Below are 22,614 nucleotides of genomic sequence, written 5' to 3'. Positions count from 1 at the left end.
GGCTACCTCTTCCCCTGGCTCTTACGTTTTCAAACTTGGCCTTGGGCTGCAAACATTACTATTGTTATTATTATTTCTTCTTCTATTTTGGTCTTTCTACTATTTTTGGTCTAAAATATTTAAGACATAAGGAAGGTGTAGGAAATAATCTGATGACAACTCACATTTCTGCCCTGATGAAACAATGAACGGAGACTTCGCTCCCTGCCTCCTGCTCATCTCACCCTGTGGCTCACTAGTCCAGGAACATCCTTGGCTTTGACAATATCTGTCTGCATCTCTAGACCTGATAAAGTGATCCAGTTTCATGTATCACGTTTTTACCTTCCCTGTTCTTTGATAATTTGCCTTTCCCACAGAGCCTTTTTTTTTTTTTAAGATTTATTTAATTGTACATACAGAACTGGGGTACAGGCCAGAGGTGCAGGGGCTGTGAGAGGCTTCACCAGAGACAGAGTGGGGAGCAGAACAGACGGACTGACAAATCGCATTGCTGAGGGGAGCAGCGGGCAGGCCAGGAGAAGTCTGCCGCACCACGTGGGTCACCTCCGGGTCAGGGATCAAACTCATGTTGAAATGGCTTTAGCTTCTCAGTGCTGTGCTTTAACCCCCTGCACCACCAGGGAGGTCCCCAAAGCTTTCTGTTTTGACATACTGCATGTTGGTGCACGTACCTGCGTTCACCTGGTGGTGGGTCTGTGTCCCCCTCTCTGGCTGTGTAGGAGTTTATTTGCGACGATAGGCATTTGGTTGCCTCCTGCTTCTCACTGCCCCCCAAAACTGCTTCCGTGTCACCCTTCTACTTGTGTGTTAATGTACCCATTTGAGAGTTTTCTTAGAAGAGGTTTAAGAGTCAATTACTGGTTCAGAATTCTTCAGGAGACTCTAGGTATTGTCAAATTGAAAGTAGCTGTGCCAACGTATGTCCCTGCTCCCCAATTTTACGACAGTTCCCTCTGTCACCATTATCACAACATAGCGTTGTCCAGAAGAGAGCTTTGCCAGCCTGGTGGTCAGGTAGCATTTAACCTTGCTTTAAATTTACATTTCCCTTTTCCATAATGAAGTTCAACATCTTTTCATGTGCTTACTGAAGACCTTATTTCTTCTGACCCTTTAGTATTTAGAGTTTTGTGACCAGATCATTTTGCTAGAAGATGGGAAAATCTGTGAAAAAGGAATTCACAGTGAGTTAATACAGAAAAAGGGGCAATATGCCAGACTCATCCAGAAGATGCTCAAGGAGGCCACACAGGTGATTTCCACCCCACGGCACCCCCACTTCTTGTGGGATGGAGCCCCCCTGCATCCAGAGCGTGTGCTTTCTCCTCAGGACCAGCTGCAGGACACAACAAAGCGAGCAGAAGAGCCACAGGCAGAGTGCCAGGCCCAGCTTTCCCCGCCAGAAGAGCCGCTTGGTGAAAATGCTGGTTATGGTGCTGGGGACCATGGTGAGAATGTCCATGTCCACCTATTCCTAGGGCTCCTGGCATTTCCTCCTGGACCCCAGAGTGGCCACACACCGCCCCTGCCACTCTGTGCACCGCCCCCACCACCCCCAAGTCTGGGATACTAGATGTCACATACATAGGCTATAGGTCTAGGTAGCTGAGGCCTGTGGGGTGTGGACTGTACTGCTCAGGACCAGGCCTGGAGGATCCAGAACATGGGTGTCACTGGGGGACACAGTGGAGAGTGTAGGATAGTCAAGAAGGGGAGGGCTTGGGCCTGGAGTGTGCACCCTTGAAACTTTGCCAGACATCCACACAGTCATTCATTACACATTGGCTGAGAGCAAATATTTCGAAATCAGAAATGACATAGACTCTGGTCCCTGCTGTCCAGAAGCGCATGTCCTTGCTCTGTTTTGAGACAAGGTAGCAGAACAGAAAGAGCTCCTTTTTTTTTTTTTTTTTAAAGATTTATTTATTTACTTGTACAGAACTGGGGTACAGACCAGTGATGCGGAGGGTGAGAGGATTCACCAGAGACAGAGTGGGGAGCAAAACAGGCAGATGGACGAAGTACACTGCTGAGGGGAGCAGCGGGCGGGTCAGGAGAGGTCTGCCACGCCATGTGGTCACCTCCGGGGCAGGCGGGGATCGGGGCAGGCGGGGATCGAACTCATGCGGAAGTGGCTTAAGCTTCTTAGCAGTGCTTTAACCCACCGCGCCACCAGGGAGGGCCAAGAGCTCCCTTTTAAAGTCACACAATTTCTGTATTTGAGTCCTCATTCTGCTGCTTAGAAAGTTATCACCTTGGCCAAGCAACCTCTTTGGGCCCTCATGGCAGACATGGACGTGCAGTGCTCATTTCACAGGATTCTAGTGGACAGTAGATGAGGCCAGGGGTAGGGAAGCCTCCAGAACAGGCCTCTTGTCACTAAGAGTCTTCCGCTGCAAAGATTAGAAACTTATTTGGGCAGAAAAAACAACGAAATGGCAGGAAAGGCTGTAGTTCACAGAATGAAAGGGAAGCTTGAAGAGTCAGGTCTCAGTAACGAGGGGCCAAGCAATGGGAATGTATACACAACCTTTTTTATTTTAATTGTGGTGTTCTTTTAATTGCTTGTATTTTAGGGGTATACATCTCCCCCTTCAGGTGTTGTTACCACAGCACACCCTCTAACGAAGCACCCACAGTCCGCCACCATAGTCCACTGTGCTTCTTCCCCCATTTTCTCCTTGTTCTTCCCCTCAGTTCTAGAATCTGATTTCTCAGGTTTGTTATTGGTTTGACTTTATCTCTGTGTTCCGCAAATAAGTGACACCATCTGGTAATTCCCTTTCATTTTTTGACTTATTTCACTTAGCATAACATCCCCTCCAGTTCCATCCTCCATGTTGTCACAAATGCAAGAGAGTATCTTTTTTATTGCTGAGTAGTATTCCATGGTTGCACCTTCCTGATCAATCTTCTGTTTTTGGGTGGCTTGGGTACTTAGGTTATTTCCATAGCTTACTTATTGTGAACAGTGCTGCAGTAAATATGGGAGTAAAACTCCAAACTTAGCATTTTTGTATTCTTTGGATAGATGCCTAGGAGTAGAATTACTGGGTCATATGGTAGATTCAGTCTTAATATTTTGAGAAACCTAATATTTTGCAATCCTGTGAAGGCTGTGCAAGTCCCCACCAGCCATGCACAAGGGGACTTGTGCTTCTTTTTGTTCACATTCTCCCCAACACTTGTAATTTTTGGTCTTTTTGAAGAAAACCTGCTCCACTTGTTTCCATGTTAGTGATCACCCTCAAGACTTAATTTCTAGGAAGAGATCCTTCTTTCCCATGAAAAAGAGTAGGGCGTTGCTTCAGAAGAAGGCAGTGTCTGACAGAAACAGCAGGCATTCTGCACAGCACAGCTCCAGCAGGAGCTGCTGCTTGTCATCACAGCATCTGCTGACATCTTAGACACGGGTCTCTGCCCTGCTTTGGGCCGAGCGTCTGCCTTGGGTTGGTGTCAGAAGTACATTGCTGCATGTATAACATGCATACATAGACCTGCCAGTTCAGGGGAGGAAACAGAGAGGTTAAGCGATTTGCCTGAGGTTGCACAGTATTGCAGTGGTAATTCTAGAACCCAGGTTTCCTGGTCCCATATTATTGTTTTCTTCAATCTCTGTTTCCTTCTTCTTATTAACCCAGCAAGCTCTTAGGAACCCCAGGATTATTGAATGACTTGGGATGGACCCCCTTTTGGGATTCTGAAGTTCATTTCAAAGATAACCTTCAGCAGAATCTTCCAGGGAAACTTGCTGGTGGGATTCAGGCTTGGGTGGGGCACAGCAGCCAGAAAGCAAGGAATGCATGTATAGGCCTCCCAGTTCAGGTGAGGAAACAGAGAGGTTAAGCAATTTGCCTGAGGTTGCACAGTACAATAATGATAATTCTAGAACCCAGAAAAGGCTGAAGCAGGGATGGGTGTGGTAGGGGGACATGGGGTGGAGTGTGGAAACTTTGCAAGGTCTCCTTGGGATCCTGGAAGAAGAAGCGGTTCATTGGGAGACAAATAGTTTCCTTCTTTTCTTACATGACACAGGGCTGCAAAATCAGCTCACAAAGAAGGAGCAGATGGAAGAAGGGTCCCTGACGTGGAACATCTATTACCGCTACCTCCAGGCGGCCGGAGGTATGGTCCGCCAGTTGCCCCAGGCCAGGCCGGGCTTTCTCTCCGACCAGCCCTACCCCGATGTCAGGCAAGGCAGAATCTGAGCAATGATGTGCACTCTAGTGGTGCAGAGGAGTCACGCCATCCTGGGCTTACCATGTGCCATCCTGGGCTTATCGGGTGCATTTAACCACGCTCAACTGCTGTAACTCCCAGCCCATGCTTGAAGTTCTGTTTCCTGCTTCCTGTGTTAAGATGCACGTGGGACTTGCTTTAGATGGTGTGGTTACACACAGGCGCGCACATTATTTTCATGAAGCAGTAAGTTGATAGCCATGGACTGGAGAAGTGGGGAGGGGGGCATGGCATAATCCGAGGCCACTTGGGTAAGCATCAGAGGCGGCCAGAGGCAGACGAGGGGAAGAGAGAGCAGGGCCCGCCATCCCAAGGTGTGTCTCTGTGAGGCTGGGGGAGGAAGAGGTGGACTGCAGGGAGGGGTCCCCATCCTCACCCCTTCCACCTCAGGCATCCTTGCAGGCAAGATATGCAGCAAATGCTTGTGAAATGCATGAAAGAATCAAGCAAACAATTCATCTGTATTTGCAAAGTACTTAGTATGGGCCAGGCTTTGGGCCATGCTCTGGAGGGTGGGGACATAGAGCCACCTAAGAACCGAGACTGGAGTGGACTCCAGCTGGGATGTGAAACATCCACCAGGCAGAAAGAGAGATCTCTGGGCCAGGCATGGACTCTGGCATCAGCAGTGTAGGAGGTGGTTTTGATGGGGCTTGGAGGAAGGCTGGAGTTCAGAAAAGACAATGGGCCTGGGACACAGGCAGGTGGAGTGTAGGCCCAAGCGGCAGATGCTGAAGGATTCCCTCATCCCTGGCTGTGTTCAGTCAGACCCACCGCTCACTGGCTCTGTGACTTGGGCAAGTTATTTCCCTTCTTGGAGACTCTGGAAATTTCTAGCTCAGAAATGAGGTGTCCGTCTAGGATAATGCCTGGCTCAGGATGTGATAGTAGAAACTCCATGAAAGGCCCCTGCTGTTCATTTCAAAATTGAGTCCTCACTTCAGGTTTTGCAGAAGGACAGTCAACTTCTCTAGAATTTTGCATCTATACCAAACATGGGGTGGGTGCTTGACAAACGTTATCATATTATCTTAAGAGCAGCCTGCAAGGCAGGGAGACTCGCCACTTCATAGGTCAGGACATGGATTGTCACTGATATTTGGCTGCCGGCCCAGGGTCACTTAGCTTGTGAGTAGTGGAGGCAGGAGTTGAACCCATGGCTTTCTGACCTTGAAACCCAGTTCTTTCCAGTTCCCCATGTGTCAGGGGGATCCCAGGGCATGAGATCAGCTTCTTATCAGCTGTCCGCCCCACTCTCTCTCCAGGCTGCGTGGTCTCTACCCTGGTAATCCTCATCATGGTGCTGGTCATCTTCCTCTCAACCTTCAACTTCTGGTGGCTGAGCTATTGGCTGCAGCAGGGCTCAGGGGTGAGTGCTGTGGTGGGGGGAGAGGCTTGTCAGCTCGTGTGCAATGGGGTGGTTTCTGGTTTCTTAGGTCTGGGGCCCATGTGGGCCAGAGCAGGGGCTAGAGCCTCGGAGATGCCCCGGGCCTGCCAATGCTGAGGTAACACCTAGAGCTCCCTGGGGTCTGCACTGGAGGCTCTTTCCTGGTTCGGCCTCCTGTGGCCAAAGAACCAGCTGTCTTGTGGGGACAAAACCAAGAGGTGTCTGTCCTCAGACAGCTCCCCACGAAGGCTTTATGATCCACCATCGTGACTTCCTCCTGTGGCAGTGTTTGGCCTCCTTACTCAGCTTGTACAAAACTGCTCTACGCCTTGTGGGGTGTGGGGGCCGTGCCAGGGACACAGTCAGACACACCCAAAGCAGGGAAAGTAGATTCCAGGCTGTGTCTGCTGGCAGCAAGAGGAGGAGCTGTGTTTCGTGCCAATTTGTCCAGCAGTGAGTTGGGGGTGCTCAAGGAAGAATGCGTGGTGTTGGGGCTCATGGAGTCCGAGGGCAAACTACTGGCATCTGGTAGGTGTGGACATACTTCTTCCGGATGGGTCTACCAGTTGTGGGTAAGGAAGGAGGAAAAGTCTCACTTTCCAGACCCCTTGAAATGACATCTCCCAGGAATGGGTCCCCTCTTTGAGACTAGAATTCCTCACTCAGAATGATGTGTCTGTCTAGGATAAAATCCATAAAATTCATAGTAACACAGATTATGAAAGGTTGTTGCTGTTATTTTTTAACATTGAATACTCAGGGTTTGTTTTTCTTTTTAAAAACATTTAATTTTATTTATTTATGCATCTGTTTAGGCCAGAGGTGTGGGAGGTGAGAGGCCCGAGTCAGAGAGGATCTACTAACAGATCAGGATAGGAGCAGAACGGACGCATCTGTGAAATACACTGCTAAGGGGCCCAGCGTGTGAGGCGGGCAGGTCGAACTCAGGCTGTACAGTGATAGTGCTGAGACGCGACTCCTATAACAGCAGGGAGGCTCTGAACTCTCTGCTTTGCGTAAGGGTAATTGACTTCTACAGAATTCTGTGTATAATCCAAGAACTGAGTTGCCTGAGATACATAGTCACACTCTGAGCCCGTTCTCTAAGGAGGTGCTCTGAAGAGCACAGGTCAGGGGCTTGGCTACAAGACATGACAATTTTCCTTGCAGGTGTGAGCTTTCTCAGGCATCCCCCCAAAACCCCCCTCCCCCAGCCTCTAGAAACTGCTAGATCTGGTCATGACTCTTCGTGCAGGGCTGTGGGTGGCGTTAAGTTGCAGTGAGGCCTCTGAGCCCGCGGCCATCATGTGCCAGATTAGCTAGTTACCTTCTAAGGCACCTCCAGAGGGCCACAGCACTGCCTGCCTTTTTGTGTGAGGAAACTGTGCTTAGAGAGGATAAAGAACATGCCCTGGGATTGGAAGGTGCCAGAACCTGCACTTGGCACTCTGAATCCAAGTCCTGATTTTTCGGTGCTCTCTTTGATTACTGCTCTACTCTTGGCCACATTTCTGGCAGGACTTGGTCAGAAAAACAGAAGCCCAGAGGACTCACGAGCCCTGGCCAAACGCCACACCGGCCCGCTGTTGCCACCAGCCGTGATGGCCTCACTTTGAGCCTGCACATTTCCTGCGTGGCTCTTCCTAGAAGCTGTCCACTGTTGCAAAGAGGCTGGGGAGGAAGTTTCCAGGCTTTGCTCTGTGTGGCAGTGGTATAGGCTAGCGGGTGATATTCTAGCTCAGATTTCTGGTGCCACAGAGTGAAGTAATTTACCAAGCCATTTCACCCCGACAGAAGTCGTGTCACTAGACAGAGGCTGCAGTAGGCCAGAGGTGCATTGTGAGAGGACCCCATCGTGGCCCTGGGGCTGAGTTAGGAACCATCTCCTGGAAGGGGTGATGGGTGAGAAAAGCGATGGCCTCGGGGTGAGCCAGTTAGACTGTGGCAGGGACAGGAAACAGCGGAGGCAGGTCCAGGCAGCAGGAAGGGCAAATTGGAAGCTTGGAGCAGGACTGTTTTAACGTGGAATTTGACCGTGTACCTGCTACTGAGTTATGTGGCCCCAGGGAGAAGGATTTCTCCCCGTTGAATGTTCCCTGGTCTGACTCCCTAAAAAAAAAAAATCACCCTTTTCCTATATTCATGCAGAATGTTTCTGACACCCACTGGGTTCTCACAACCTCCCCCCCCCCCCCGAGCTATTTGCCTTTTCTCCAGACCCCAGCCAGTGTCCAGCAGTTTAACCCCACTCTGTCACTGCTCACTGCCACCCAGTTAGCACAGGCCACACAGGCTAAGGGCTCAGTCCTGAAAGATGCCCCCCACTTCAGTTCCCAGCCACGTCTGGACTTGTCCCATGATCAACCAGTTGTAAGTCAGGGGTCCCCACGATCCCTTTAGTGAGTTTGAGAACTTGCTAGAATGGGTCCTGGAGCTCAACAGATGCTTTTGCTCATTTCTTACCAGGAATGTGATGAGAGGAACAGTCAGACAAGGGGGCAGAGGGTGTGGTCTGGAGGTCCCGAGTGCAGGGGCTACTTTCCTAGTGGGTGTGGAAGCACGACCCTCCTGGGGGTGGGGTGTTCACCAATCTGTAAGCTCCCTAAATCCTGCACTTTTGGAATTTTATGGTGCTCAACTCTGCTGTTCCCTCCCCAGGAGGGCAGTGGCAGAGTGTTCCAGGCATCCAGTGGAGACCAGGCTTTCTGGTGACCAGCCCCACACTGAAGCAGGGTCAAACACTTTCATGATTCTGGGGTCTGAGAACCTCTTCTGACAGAAACCAGTCAAAGCAAAGAACAATATTTTAGGGGCTCTGTGCTGGGAATGAGGGGCTCTGACCCCATCACACCCTCTGCTCTTTCCTGAAGACCAACAGCAGCCTCGAGACCAACAGGACCACGGCCGAGCCGGGGGACATCCTGGACAACCCTCAGCTGCCCTTTTACCAGCTGGTGTACGGCCTCATCACCCTGGTGCTGATCTGCGTGGGGGTCTGTTTCTCCTGGGCTTTCAGCAGGATCACAAGGAAGGCGTCCACGGTGCTACACAACAAGCTCTTCAGGAAGGTGCGGCCTGGGCTCCGAGCTCTGGGCTCAGGATGGGCTGAAGGCTGAGCCCTGGCCTTGCCCCTCCCCTGCTTGAAAAATGGCTAGCCACTGTGTTCAAACAGCTTTCAATTTACAGAAATATTGAGCAGAAAGACAGAGAATTCTCATAACATCCATAATCTCCCCCCCCAGCTTGCTTGTTACTCATATCTTGCATAATATCACATGAGACATTTGCTATCATCAACAAGCCAATATTTTCCCATTGTTCCTATGAGTTATGGCCTGCGGTTTACACTAGGTTTACTCTTTGTCTGCATTTGGAATTTGACAAGTGTACGTTGACATAGATGCACCTTTTCAGTATCATCAGAATAGTTTCACTGCCCTCAACATTCCCGGGGCCCATCTAGGCATCCTTCTGTTACAGGGCACCCCATGTGAACTGGGACGCCTGTCTGTGGGGCCTCACCCACGCACTTAAATTTAGTTGTACTGCAGGCGCACACTAAAGGGTCAAAAACGGGTTTATTTACAAAAGGGGAAAGGCAAAGGAAACAACTGGAATATCTTACTGGCTGGGCTGACTTGGAGCTCTGGTAACAAACTAACTGAAAGTCCCCAGTCACATGGTCCCAAGAGCCATTGCTGGAGTGAGAGAGCTGTTGGAAACCCGCTCCCTATTTCTCCCCCAAAGCCCCAGAATGCCTGCTTAGCTCCGCCCTTGGGTCCTCCAGTTCTCTCCTTGGTGCTGCTGGGAGTTGTAGTTTCCAATCACTGGAGTAGGGGATAGAGTCCAGTCACTGGAGTAGGGGGTGGAGTCCACAAGACTCTGCAGAGTTCCTTTAGGATATCCTTCCCCTTAACACTTCCTTTCCCGCAGCCCCTGGCGATCACGGATCTGTTTTCGCTAGTGCCACCTTTCTGCCTTTTCCAGAGAGTCGTGTTGTTGCAGTGCACACAGGGTCAGTGGGTGGGAGGAGCAGGGCCCTGACACTCTGCTGCTGGAATTATGATTCTAAAAGTTTGATGTCCCTTCCTGGATGTTAGTGGTCACCCCAAAGCTAGTTATTTCCAGGCCAGGTTGATCTTGAGCACTTCCAACGTGTGTGTATCCTCCCTCCCACCCACCTTCCATCCTTCCTTCCTCTTTTTAAAGTAGAGGCTTTATAAGATTACCAGATCACATTTTTTTTTTTTAAAGAGTGATCCATACAGAACTGGGGCACAGGCCAGAGGCACAGGGGTGGCGAAAGGACTCACCAGAGACAGAGTGGGGAGCAGGACAGGCAGATCGAGGAAGCACACTGCTGAGGGGTGCAGCAGGCGGGTCAGGAGAGGTCTGCCGTGCCATGTGGGTCACCTCTAGGGAGGGGATCGAATTCATGCTGAAGTGGCTTTAGCTTCTTAGTTCTGTGTTTTAACCTGCTGCGCCACCAGGGAGGGCCCAAGATTACCTTTCTTAACAGAAGTATTAGTGTGTAGCAGGGCTGTACAACTTCACGAACAACTCTCTGAAGCATTGTTACCGTCCCCCTTTTACAAATAAGGCTCAGAGGGGCTAAGTAATGTGTCCAAGGCCATGCGTAGCCGACGAAAGCACCAGGCAACACTGGAGCCCAGCACATCAGCCCTTGCTTGACCTTCCCTGCATGCTCCTTAGACTTCATTCTGCACCCTTCAGAGCCTGAGGGTAACAAGTCCCAAAGGGAACTGCGCATGAGCTCCGTTGACTTTGTCCCTGCAGGTTTTCCGCTGCCCCATGAGTTTCTTTGACACGACGCCAACGGGCCGACTCCTGAACTGCTTTTCGGGGAACCTGGATGAGCTGGACCAATTCTTGCCCATCCTTGCGGAAGAGTTCCTGATCCTGTCCTTGACAGTGGTTGCCACCGTGCTGACCATCAGCATCCTGTCTCCGTATATCCTGCTGATGGCCCTCATCATCATCATCATTTGCCTCATTTACTATAGGTGAGTGGGGTCTTTTTGCTTATGGGTAGGGTTTGTGACTTGGGGTGCAATTCTAGCGTGGTAGGGACCAACCTGGAATTGCATGACCCCGGAAGTAGATGGTGAGGTCACGGCGCCCATTCTCACCAGGGTGTTCAGGAGGGCCATCAATGTGTTCAAGAGACTGGACAGCCAGAGCCGTTCTCCCCTGTGCTCACACGTCCTCGCCTCTCTACGTGGCCTGAGCTCCATTCATGTCTATGGAAAAACTGAAGAATTTATCAGCCAGTGAGTTCTGCTGCTGCATCCGCATATGGTGGGGACTGTTGGGGTGCTGGGGATCAGGGAGGCAGGAAATAGCACACATGGGGGTAGCCATCTGCAGCACGATCAGAAAGAACATTGTCCTGTTCCACTGCTTTCTCTGGATAGCCACAACTTCATTGGTAAGATGCAGCTTTGATAATAGTGAAAGTGTAGGTGATGACATTGATATGTCAGAATAATCCATAGAAGTATTATTTAATCAGTACTTCTTGCATTTCTCTCTTTTTACTTCTAAACAGGTATCTGATTTTAATAAACTCAAATAAGGAACAATTGCTTCCTTCACTTTTCACACCCATAGATTTGCCTTCTTAATACCTGTTGGAGCAAGTGCAAATTCCCAAGATTATTACTGAGGTCTGATTGTGCTATGTGAACTTGTTGAATCTACTTAAAAGTTCAACTCAACAGTTTTACCTAATAGCACAAAGCTCAGTCTGGTGGAAGACAGGACAGAGACACACACTATAGTAATAATTCAGGGCTGAATGTGAGAGAGGTGTTGGGGACCGGGGGGGGGGGCAGGTCAGAGACGCCATTGGCGTCCAGAGGGAAGAGACGAGCCACTGCTGGGGGTGTGAGGAAGGCTTGTGCAGCATGAAGCCTCCTGGCCTGGCCCGCTGAGGAAACTGAGTTAAGATTGGGGCATAGAACATGATGTGTGCTTTTTTTTTTAAGAATCATTTATTTATACAAAGAAGAACTGGGGTACAGGCCAGAGGTGAAGGGGGTGAGAGGATCCACCAGAGACAGTGGGGAGCAGAACAGGCAGATCGACTAAAGTACGCTGCTGAGGGGAGCAGCAGGTAAGACAGGAGAGCTCTCTGTGCATGTGCGTCACCTCCCTGCCGGGGGATTGAACTCCTGCTGCAGTGGCTGTGGATTGCATCATAGTGGTGTGCTGTAACCCCTTGCACCATGAGGGAGGACAAATTAATTTTTATCTATTTATTTTTTGCCTAGAAGAACTCTGGTGTAGGCCAGAAATGCTGGCAGTAAAAGGACTCACCAGGGACAGAGTGGGGAGCAGAGCAGGCAGATCCTCTGAAATACACGGCTGAGGGGAGCAGCGGGTGAGATAGGAGAGGTCTGCTGTGCCATGTGGGTCAGCTCCCTGGCTGGGGATCGAATTCAGGCTGTAGTGATGATAGTGCTGAACTTAACCTTCAGGCCGGGCAGGCCCGGTACCCTGTGTGCCCTTTGACTGGAATGTCAGCTGAACGTGGCACCAGCTCTGCCACGGCACTGGAGCGCACCTGCAGGTGGGCAGACCCTGGGACAAGGATCCCGGAGCAGTGCATTCATCCAGTCAACTCTGAGAAGCGCAGGTGCTTAACACCGGCTGGACACAGAGCAGCAAACCAGGCAGACACGTACCTCTGGCGTGGTTGGCCTGAAGGGAAGGCTTCTCTCTACTCTCTCCCAAGTCCTGCCACTAGAGCACTCTTAATGGCTCACTCTGGTCATTTAGTCCTCCCAGAGCCAGCCTGGGGCCAGGAGAGAGCATGTGCAGAGAGAGCCCCCTCTGGTTCCCGGCTTGTGCCATTGCTGGGTCTGTGAGAGGGCCAGGGAGAATTCCCCAAAGAAAAGTGAGGTTCCCTTGGTGGGAGCAGGGGCTGGCCATTGGAGGGAGCACCGGGGCCTACCCTGAGGAAACCTGGGTTAGATGAATGTGTGCTTGGGTGTTCTCTCTTTTTCTCAGGTTTAAAAGGCTCACTGATGTACAGAACAGCTACCTGCTGCTGTTTCTGTCTTCCACGCGATGGATGGCACTGAGGATAGAACTTATGACCAACCTGGTGACCTTGGCGGTGACCTTGTTCGTGTCTTTCGGCATTTCCTCTGGTCCCTATTCCTATAAAGCCATGGCGATCAGCCTTGTCTTGCAGGTGAGGGAGGACGCTCAGGTGCGGGTGCTGTTCCTGTCTTTGCCTGTCACTCATGGGCAGACTCAGTCTGGGGGGTCCCTGGGGCTCTGATCGTGAACTTGACTCTGACTGTAGGACTGTGTGTGAGGCCTTCTGGATCCCACCGCTTCGTGTTCCTTCTGATCTCTGTACTAGGAAGTCTGGTTTAAAGGTGTTGGATGGACTCTTAGAACTTTGGGATTGAAGGGGAGCCCACAGCAACAGAGTCCAGCCCACTGGTGGGGAAACTGTGGCCAGAGAAGGGCAGGAGCTGTCCAAATGACAGCAATTGGAAGCAGAACCATAGAAGGTTGACCCCTTGGTTTCCTGGCCAGGGACTTTGCTCTTTGTTTATACTCTCTTTGGGGTCACATCTTCCCGAGTCATCTTGGGTGGCTGTGAAGAGGTCCCCACTGCTTTCAGAGGGTGCATGAGGTTTGGCTGGCTCCCGAGTCTGGGTCTCTGGTCTCAGGTGCAGGACGTCTGCGCTTGGGACTACCCCAGGGATTCTGAGGAGGCCTGGTTGGGCAGTGTGTGGAGATCTAGTTCTCTAGGGGTTCTGGTGTAACAGAGTGCATGCGTCACAGCCTGCAGTCCTGTGCTCAGCACTCTGGGCATGGTGAGGGACTCTGGCCAAGGTTCATGGCCACTGACTCACACAGCCTGGCTGCCCATGAAGGCCGGCTCAGCGGTTGCGTCAGATAACCCAGGCTGCCTAGCTCCAGGGCTTGCCCTCCTCCTGGGGTCCCCATTCTTCACTCTTCTCTGTCGTGTGGCTAGAGACCCCTGTGTCCCTCTGCTGAGGCCTGCAGAGCTGCTCTGTCATGCTCCTTGTCGGGTCCCTGCCGCAGGCACAGTGCATGCTCCACACACATCTGTCTGCCATTGCAGAGAACCCATGCAGGAAGCTGTGCAAGGCTCACGCCCACGGCCAGCCGGTGCCCCAGCCTGGGGTTTACTGAAGACCACCCTGGGGCACCCTGGGGCAGGCTGAAGACCAGCCTGGGGCAGGCTGAGCGCTGCTGGGCTCGGTGCTTGCTGTGCTTTCTTCCTTTGAGGTCTTGCCACGGGACACAGCAAAGTGGCTGATAATGTGTGGTTTGGCACCTCCAGGGCTCTGCTGTGACTGGCAAGTATGTGACCCCACCCTTGTCCACACAATCCTCCCCGGGGTCCTCCTCCATAAAGAGAAGATAATGGAAGTTCCCAAATCCTGGACTTGCAAGCAATGTGTGTAAACGTGGAGGTTAATGCATGTTAAGTACAGGGTAGTGCTAGGCCCAGAATAAATGCTTGCTAGATGGTGGCTATTACTGCTCCTGGCATACAGGTAGGGAGCCAGGGCTCCGGGGATGGAAGTCACCAGAACATGCCTCTGCTGCTGGTGAGAGGCAGCTTTGGTGAGAGGCAGCTTCGTTCCCAACTGCAAGTTCATTTATTCTCCCTCCCCCCATTCTCTCCTGCTTCCCTCTCTCACCTCCCGGCCCTCCCCCTTTCCCTCCTTCCCGCTTCCCCTCTTCTCCCCCATGCACTCCCGCAGGTCCATAATGCCCTGGTATAGAGCTGCTCTTGAGTCCTCCCAGAACTCTGGGGAAACGCCGAACTGCTGTCATAGGGCACTTGGTGCCAGAAGAACCCCTGGCCACTGCGTAACGTGGACCAAGAGGGCAGAGCTCAGAGACAGTTGTCCTGGTGCAGAGGGGAGGAGGGCGGTGAGGGGCATGCAGGTGCCTCCTCTAAGCTCTCCCCAGTTGCCCCTGGCCACTGCGTAATGTGGACCAAGAGGGCAGAGCTCAGAGACAGTTGTCCTGGTGCAGAGGGGAGGAGGGCGGTGAGGGGCATGCAGGTGCCTCCTCTAAGCTCTCCCCAGCTTGTCCCGTCACAGGAGACTACTGAGAGGCCCTGCCTGGATACCTGACTTTACTTTGAAATGGTCCTGGTTCTCTCTTTCTTCTCAGTGTCTGCTACCTCTTGGCTATCTCATCTCTGCCCTGGGTAGCAGTCCCCAACCCGCCCCTCCCCGTCAAACCTTTTGGTTACAGTTTTCCTCTGTCTCCGCCCTGCTCAGAACCTTCATGACTCCCTGCCTTCTCACGCATGTAACCTAAGCTAAGGAGCCTGCCTCTCAGACCCCCTGAATCTCAGCCCATGACCCCAAATGTTCTTTTTTCCTTGGACCAACCTGTACCGTGTCGACGTCTACATGCACGCTAAGGAAACCTTGGTCAGGCTTTGGGACGCAAGAATCACTGTGTGGTTTGTGGGCCCAAGAGGTATCCAAGGAACTGCTGGAGAAGCTTCTGGCTGTGAGCTAGAAAGCAAGCCACAGAACCAGCTCAAAATGCTCAGAACAGGCTGGGAGTGTCTCATCTGGTGTAACCAGAGGTTGGGTTAGGGCCATTTCTGTTGGTTCATTTAGTGACCTAGCGTGACCCCACAATTGGGTCACTGGCTTGGCACCCACTGCCTGGCTTTATTCCTTGTTCACAAGAAGAGGTCTCCTCAAGGCCACAAAATGGCTGCCACAGCCCAAGCCACATATTCTCCCTCGATAACCACCACAGGCTAGAGAAGAGAAAACGTTTCCCAAGTTTCCCTTTTAAGAACAAGCAACGGTTTTCCGCTCTCACCCTTCCTCATGTTTCTCTGGCCAGAACTGTGTCATGGCTACACCTAAGCCACTCACCGGCGCGATTGCTTTGACGTCAGCAAGCCTTGCTGGAGCACCAGGCTCCAGGGGCTTGCAGGTGACAAGGGGCTGTGCCAGCGAGGCAGAAAGGTGACCCACCGACTGTGCGCGAGCCAGCCACAGGCCTGGCATGGAGGAAGGGCGTCTTCCTACCGGCCGCAGTCTCCTTTCCCAAAAGCCACTTCAGGATGGCGTCCAGCCCCCGACTTACGCTGGGCATCGCCTGCCCTTCTGCTGCCCTTTGCTCAGCCATGGTCACATGGCCCAGAGACCCCAAGCATAAGCTGCTGTTCTGCTTTCGGGACCTCGTCTCCTCTTAGGGGGGGCCTAAGGCTGGCGTGTGAGCCCCACTGTGCCTTAAAATGCCGCTCCAGGGCCAGCGCCTGCAGGGATCCCTTCCCGGCCCTCTCTGGTGAGCGTCCTGAACTCCACGGCCTCTGTGCTCACTCTCCTGTGGGGTGCAGTCTTGTGTGTGCTGTCCTTCACTGTGGCCTGTCTCCCCCAGGACCGGACACGCCTTGAGGGCAGGACCATGGTGTGTTGGGGTGCGGGGCCAGGCCTGGCACCTGCAGAGCACTGTGTGAATGTCTAATAACTTGCTGCCTGGCACACCTGGCAGACCCACTTGGCTCTGGGTCAAGGGGGTGAAGGGCATAAAGACAGGGCTCGAAGCTTCCAGAGGCTTGTCTGTATGTCATGTCTTGTCTCTGGGTCTCAGTTTCCTCATCAGTGGTGCCTCCAATTTTTGAGAGCCCCCAAGGCTCTTCTTAGCCTGGGTTTCTTTGTAGGTGGCATCTGAGATAAGGACTTGGATATGGGCAGATTAATTGGGACTGAGGGGTTGGAGAGAGAGGTTGGGGAGGAGGCACCCCATCATGAGAGTTGCCAGGTTCTCTGCTCTTGGTCATCATAGCTAGCCTCTCCCGGGGCCCCCAGCACCCTGATGCGTACGGGGTGCTGCAGGTTGGGCAGACACGTTCCTCTACCAGCTCCTTTCCCCGTTAGTTGGGGTCGCTCTCAAGAGCTGCAGCTCCCTGTGCCTGGGCTGCACTGCGCATGGGCTGTGTGGGCTACTGGGGTGTGGATGAGTTTTGAGCCACAGCCAGACACACGGGGGTTTCTAGAGGCAGAACATGTTGGAGATTCTCGTCCTGAACACCTCAGGAGCTGCAGCTAACCCCAGAAGTATGGGGACACCCGAGGCCTCCACTCCGTTCCTCTGGACACATTGTGGTTTAAGGAGTCACTGGTGGTGGGGGAGCATCAAGCCTCAGCTCACCCTAAGCTTGACGCCCCCCACCCCCAACTGTTCTCCTTTGTGTCAGCTGGCGGCCAACTTCCAGGCGGCTGCTAGGATTGGTTTGGAGACAGAGGCGCACTTCACGGCTGTCGAGAAGATTCTGCAGTACATGAAGGTGCGTCTGATGCTCTGGAAGGTTCCACATCCAAACCCAGGCTCAGCCTCCGTGACCTCTGCAGGTCCAGCACCCTGGGGTGGAGACGTCCCCAGGAGCCGGGACTCTCTCCCCATCTTCCCCGAACCACTTTGGAAGCTCTTTTATTGGATCATCTTGGCCACATCCTTCACCGTGTTCCCGGCTTTGGGGGAATAATCTGCCCTTTTCAGGAATGAGAGATTTGTCCAAGTATAAAAATAGCTATAATAACTACATAGCATTGCTCTTGTTTTAGTCATAGTAGTTAATAGCCCAGATTTTGAAGCCAGATCACCTGGGTTCAAGTTTGAGCTTTGCTTCTTGGAGCAGCTGTGCAAACTGGGCAACTTACTTGGCCTCATTCCATCTGTGTAAAGGGCAAGATCACAGTCTCTACTTCAGTGAAGCAGATTGAACCATGTACTGTGGAAAGCACTTAGCATGGTGCCTGGGTCCTAGAAATGCTTGCAGGCCTTTTATGGGCCAGGCACTGCGCTCCTCCCTTGACAGCAATTATCTCATGGAATCACAAAGCAAAATTCTGAGTGGACTGAATTGTCCCCATTATCCAGAAGGGGAAAGTGGGGCTTAGCCAAGCTCAAGATCACACCGCCCCCTAAAGTCAGGTCCCCTGCCTGCTATGTGAGCAGAATCTGCCCGGGGCTTTGTTTTAATCCTGAGAGATGCTCTTGAGACATCACATTGGCCGTGGCCAGCGCGACTCAAGGCAGTCACGTGACCCTGCTTCTGTGCAGCCTTTCCTCCCAACAGAGTCAGGGCCTAGGTCTTTGTCACAGCTTATGCGCACATCAGCCTTGCAGCCTTGAGATCTTAAGCGGGTCATCCCACCTGATGGGAGCCCCTAGCTCCTTGCCTGGGAAATGCAGCTAAAAATACCTGCCTGGCAGGGCAAGCGAAAGAACTCTAGACATGCCCCCTAGGGGCAAGTGAGCACTGTCCTCCTTATCGCTACTAATACCTCACACAATATGATAGAAAAAGTCCTCACACAATACGATAGAAAAAGTCCTCTATGGTAATAAGAACGGGGTAGCTATGGGGGCGCCTCGCACATCTGGGATGAAATGATGTACATCTCAGGTGAGGAGGGCCAGATGTCCCTCTCGGGGTGCTCTTTGACCTCACAGCGGGACACTGCACCATAGAGAAGGGCAGTCTGGGTGGGTCACACCCCCAACAGTGGGCAGCCGGCGGGTCAGCAGGGCGTGGGCAGAGATGGCTGCTAACGGTTGATTTGTTTTTTTCATCCTTGAATATTAAGATGTGTGTCCCCGAGGCGCCTTTACACGTGGAAGGCACGTGCTGCCCACGCGGGTGGCCACAGCATGGGGAAATCACCTTCCAGAATTATCAGATGAAGTACAGAGACAACACACCCATTGTGCTCAAGGGCATCAGCTTGACAATCCGGGGCCAAGAAGTGGTGGGCATCGTGGGAAGGACTGGCTCCGGTGAGCGGCGCATCCCTGGGCATCTGCCCTCAGCTTTAGCTTTGGGTGTTAGACCAATTTGGGGTCCCGTGTCCACTCAGTGGCCCCGCACATTTTTTTTGTCAATAATTTTTGTTGTTTTCCTTTATGCCAGGTGCCACCACTAGCCAACGAGCAGAGGTCCCTGTGTCCAGGTTACTTGTTCCCCTAGTTTTCAAGCTCACAGATGTAGCTCTCATACTGTTTAACACCTGACAGACTAAGCCTGTCTGCTAGGGGCAGAAGCAAGTTCACAGAGAAGCCACCTTGTTTGAAACGAGCCCACATGCTGTGTGGCACACCAGCTTCAGTGTCCCTGTTCCTCCTTATCTGACCACGAAGACCAGTGTTCAGATGGGAAGGGGAACTGGGCGGTCCCCTTATTTTGGTGGGCCCTCACTGTATGGTGGGTCTGGCGCCAGACACTGGTGAACCAGACCCAGAGTCCCTGCTGTCTTGGGATTCTGGTGAAGAGCTGACGTTGAACCAGTTATCGAGCGAAACGGCACCTAAGTCCGTTACAGGTGGCGGTGAATGCCAAGTCTGTGCGAGAGGGCCGCAGTTAAGCAGAGTAACGGGCGGCGGGCCCCGAGCTGTGGTCGTGGGCTCCAGACCATCTGAGCAGAGCGGTGAAGCATGGACAGCGAAGGGGCAGCTGGGGGTCTCCGCGAGAGTGAGGAGCAGGGCGAGGGGGACTTTTGGGTTCTCCTTGTCCTTCCCCACCCCTTCTTAGACCTTTGCTCTAAACCTCCCCTTTGCCATGTTCTCTGCCTCTCTCCTGCCCACTTTGTTTCCTCCTGTCCTCTGCTTTGACGGCTCCAATGGGGACGGCTCCAATGTTGCTTGCTCTCTCTGCTCTTTGCATTGTTCAGACACTTTCTTCAGACACTTTGTTCAGATTCTGCTGCCTCCTGCTTGTGCCGCTGCAGCTGCCTCCTGCAGGCAGATGCCCCTCAATCCCCGGGCTCCCTTAGGGGAGAGACCTTCAAGGGTCTCTGATCCTCAGGTTTCTGTTGGACTTGCACTCCTGTAAGGTGACAACCCTGAGCGGGTCCCTCTCCTTTTACCTCTCACCAGCAGCTGACCTGGAAGCGGGGGTGTGATAGAGAGGAGCTCTTGGGGGCTGGGCCAAGGGGCTCTGGTCATTTCATGGGCCCGTACTGAGCACGTACTCTCTGCCAGGGAGCAGGAACGATAGGCATCACACAGCTTCTGCTGCCTCTTAGAGCAGAGGCTGAAACTCAGTGCCTTTGGGCCTGACAAGATCCTGGATGAGAGAGAAGGTCCTGGGCGTGATGTGCCAGGCGGGGAGGGTGATGCCCACTGGAGAGCAGAGCTCCCTCAGGGCAGCGACTACCTCAGCTGGGCTGCCTGCTGCTGGGGAAGCCGAACCAATGTTGCCCTTCTACCGAGTTTCAAGAAAATCCTGCCATTTGAGTTTGTATATGTTGACTGGGTTTTGTTTTTTTTTTTCCCCAAACGCTGGCAAACAATTGGGAAAATAACAGGAACACTGTGTGTGCGAAATGAAACATTCACGGGGCTCCATAACCCACTACCTCTGTCTGGCCCTCAGACCTGGGCTGCAAGGCTGTGGGAGCCACGGGGAGCAGACGCAGCCTGCTCCTGCCCTGGGGGATTCGCGTGACAAGGAACAGGCACAGGGGAGGGGGCAGGCAGATACCAGGTGTGAGCTGCACTGCCTTCCACCCCACAGGCTGAGATCCCGCTTCTTGCCCGGCAGGGAAGTCCTCTCTGGGAGTGGCCCTCTTCCGCCTGGTGGAGCCCCTGGCAGGCCGGATCCTCATCGATGGTGTGGACATCTGCAGCATCGGCCTGGAGGACCTGCGGGCCAAGCTCTCGGTTATTCCTCAGGATCCCATCCTGCTCTCAGGAACCATCAGGCAGGTGTCAGGCAGAGCAGTGGGCTCTGGGAGGAGTCGGGAAACCAGGATGCTGGGTCTGGGCTGCCTCTGCTTAGCTGGTGGCCAGCGCCCCAATTTTTTGAGCCCCCACCCTCTCCTTTGTCACACAGGGGCCACATGCCTACCTCACTCAGGTGTCGCTGAGGACTGAGGGAGGCTCTGAATGACACGGGAGCACGTTGCGTGCCACCGTGACCTAATGTTATATTTTACAACCTGCTGGGGATGGTTGGATGTCAGCTCACTGTTAGCTCTGCAGCTGGCACATTCTGTTGTGTCTGGATGTGACTTATTCTTTTCCTCCATCCCTGGGTAAAGCTGTGGGCTTTGTAGGCTGACCTGAGGAAGCCCTTCTCCAGCAGGCTCGAATCCTGGGGCGTGAGATAGTCCAGGTGGCCAGTCAGTAGAGCTGACAGCATTGGGACTTTCCCCTCCTCTTCACACTTCCCACCCTTCTTAAAACAATCAACCTGGGGACTCAGCTTCATCCACATCGGTGCTTTCATGACTCAGTGCTGTGTGGGACCACCTGGGTGTGGATCTGCCGTGACTGAGGCGTTCAAAGTGAAGCCGGGTCCCCTATGTTTCAGGGATATTGGAGCAGCATTTTCAGAGACAACCAGTCCCCAGAACTCTGTCTATTTACTTGTTCATTCGTTTAACTTTCCTTGTCTGAACCTCAGCGAGGCCCAGGCAACATGCAAGGGCCTGGAGATACTTTGATGAGGAAGTAATTGCTTGATCAGAGTGAGGAATGCAGGACTGGGGGAGCCCAGAGATGGACAGACAATCCTTGGTGGATCTAGTAGAGGTCTTAACAGATAAGTCAGAGCTTGTCCAGCAGAGAGCGGGGTGGCCATCTCCCTGGGAGAATGTACAAAATGTGCACGAGAGAAACATTTTGTGATGGAGTTCTGTGTTAAGGTGGAAATTCTGTACTAGGAATGGGAACAGAAAAGACTCAAAGTAACTTTTTTTTTTAAAAGCATTTATTTGTGTTAGTTCTCCATGTCCCTGTCCCAGGCTTCCCTGGGCAGTGCTAGCATCCTCCTTGATAGACGCTGCTGAACCTGGAGAGGAAAGACAGCCTGTATGAAGCCAGGACCAGGAAGGTGGCAAAGAGGCCCATGTGAGCCGTCAGCCCAGCACTGCGGTTTGTGGGGGTCCCCTTCTGTGCAGGAAGAAATGTGGCCTAGATACCAGGAGACCTGGGTTCTGTACCCTCGAAGGGTCGTCTAATTCTGAGTATTTTTGACTCCAGTCTGTCCCTCACATTGCTCTGTGGTATGGCTGGGAATGAGCCATTTAACATTAAGTCATAATTTCCTAGCTGATGAAGGGAGTCTACCTCTCAAAAGAGCTGGTGTGAAAATGTTTTGGGCACTATCAAATGTCAATGTCACACTGCTAGGCCTGCTACCTGCTGCTTTAATAGCGTCCAGCCCTGCTCACAAGACGTGTTAAACTGCCAGATGAGGAGGGATGAAGCAGAGGTCAAGAGCAGGTTCCAGTCAGAGCTGAGTGGTTGCAGAACTGAGTGTTTATAACTTTGCCTACACCACACAAAGCACAAATGTGTAAAGTCCAGACAATTCCTAACCTGATGTTAACTGCCCAGGAAGTTCAGTCAGGATTCTTCCCACTGTGAGGTCAAACAAAAAGAAAACCAACCCAGCACAATGAGATACCACTTCATCTGCACTAGAATGGTCATGATTTTAAAAGGCAGCAAAAGGAACATAACAAGTATTAGTGAGAGTGTGAAAGAGCAGAACCCTCATGTACCACGCAGGTGTGTAAAATGGTGCTGTCACAGTGGATGGCAATTCAGTTCCTCCAAAAGCTAGATGTCAAACTCACTATATGATCCAGGATTTCCACTTCCAGGCCTGAAGAACTGAAAACAGGGATTTGAAAAAATACTTATGCACCAGGTATACCGTGTATATAGCACAACAGCCAAAAGGATGAAGCTCAGGTGTCCATCAACAAGTGAACAGATAAACAATGTGATAGATACACATAAGGGAATATTATGCAGCCATGAATAGAATTAAAGTTTAAAAAATATTTATTTATTTATGTATCAGAACTGGGGTACAGGCCAGAGGTGCAGGGGCAGTGAAAGGATTCACCAGAGACAGAGTGGGGAGCAGAACAGGCAGATTGATGAAGTACATTGCTGAGGGGTGCAGCAGGTGGGTCAGG

General features: G+C 52.2%; 1 protein-coding gene across 1 annotated transcript in view; it reads left to right on the top strand.

Annotated features, from left to right (window-relative positions):
• The window catches only part of ABCC11 (ATP-binding cassette, sub-family C (CFTR/MRP), member 11), a 52,085-nt gene that overhangs the window by 25,364 nt on the left and 4,107 nt on the right, over positions 1–22,614 (top strand). The window contains exons 15-25 of the mRNA XM_004690145.1: positions 1,121–1,255; positions 1,334–1,430; positions 4,039–4,128; positions 5,508–5,611; positions 8,500–8,697; positions 10,427–10,653; positions 10,783–10,920; positions 12,662–12,848; positions 16,881–16,970; positions 18,274–18,463; positions 20,226–20,385. Coding sequence (XP_004690202.1) covers positions 1,121–1,255; positions 1,334–1,430; positions 4,039–4,128; positions 5,508–5,611; positions 8,500–8,697; positions 10,427–10,653; positions 10,783–10,920; positions 12,662–12,848; positions 16,881–16,970; positions 18,274–18,463; positions 20,226–20,385 — 1,616 coding nt within the window. The remainder of the gene's footprint in view (positions 1–1,120; positions 1,256–1,333; positions 1,431–4,038; positions 4,129–5,507; positions 5,612–8,499; positions 8,698–10,426; positions 10,654–10,782; positions 10,921–12,661; positions 12,849–16,880; positions 16,971–18,273; positions 18,464–20,225; positions 20,386–22,614) is intronic.

Source organism: Condylura cristata, unplaced genomic scaffold (assembly GCF_000260355.1).
Source record: "Condylura cristata isolate star-nosed mole 26May11 unplaced genomic scaffold, ConCri1.0 scaffold00028, whole genome shotgun sequence".
Taxonomy (NCBI): domain Eukaryota; kingdom Metazoa; phylum Chordata; class Mammalia; order Eulipotyphla; family Talpidae; genus Condylura; species Condylura cristata.
Note: the sequence above shows the minus strand (reverse complement) of the source record. Positions and strands in the feature narration are given on the sequence as shown.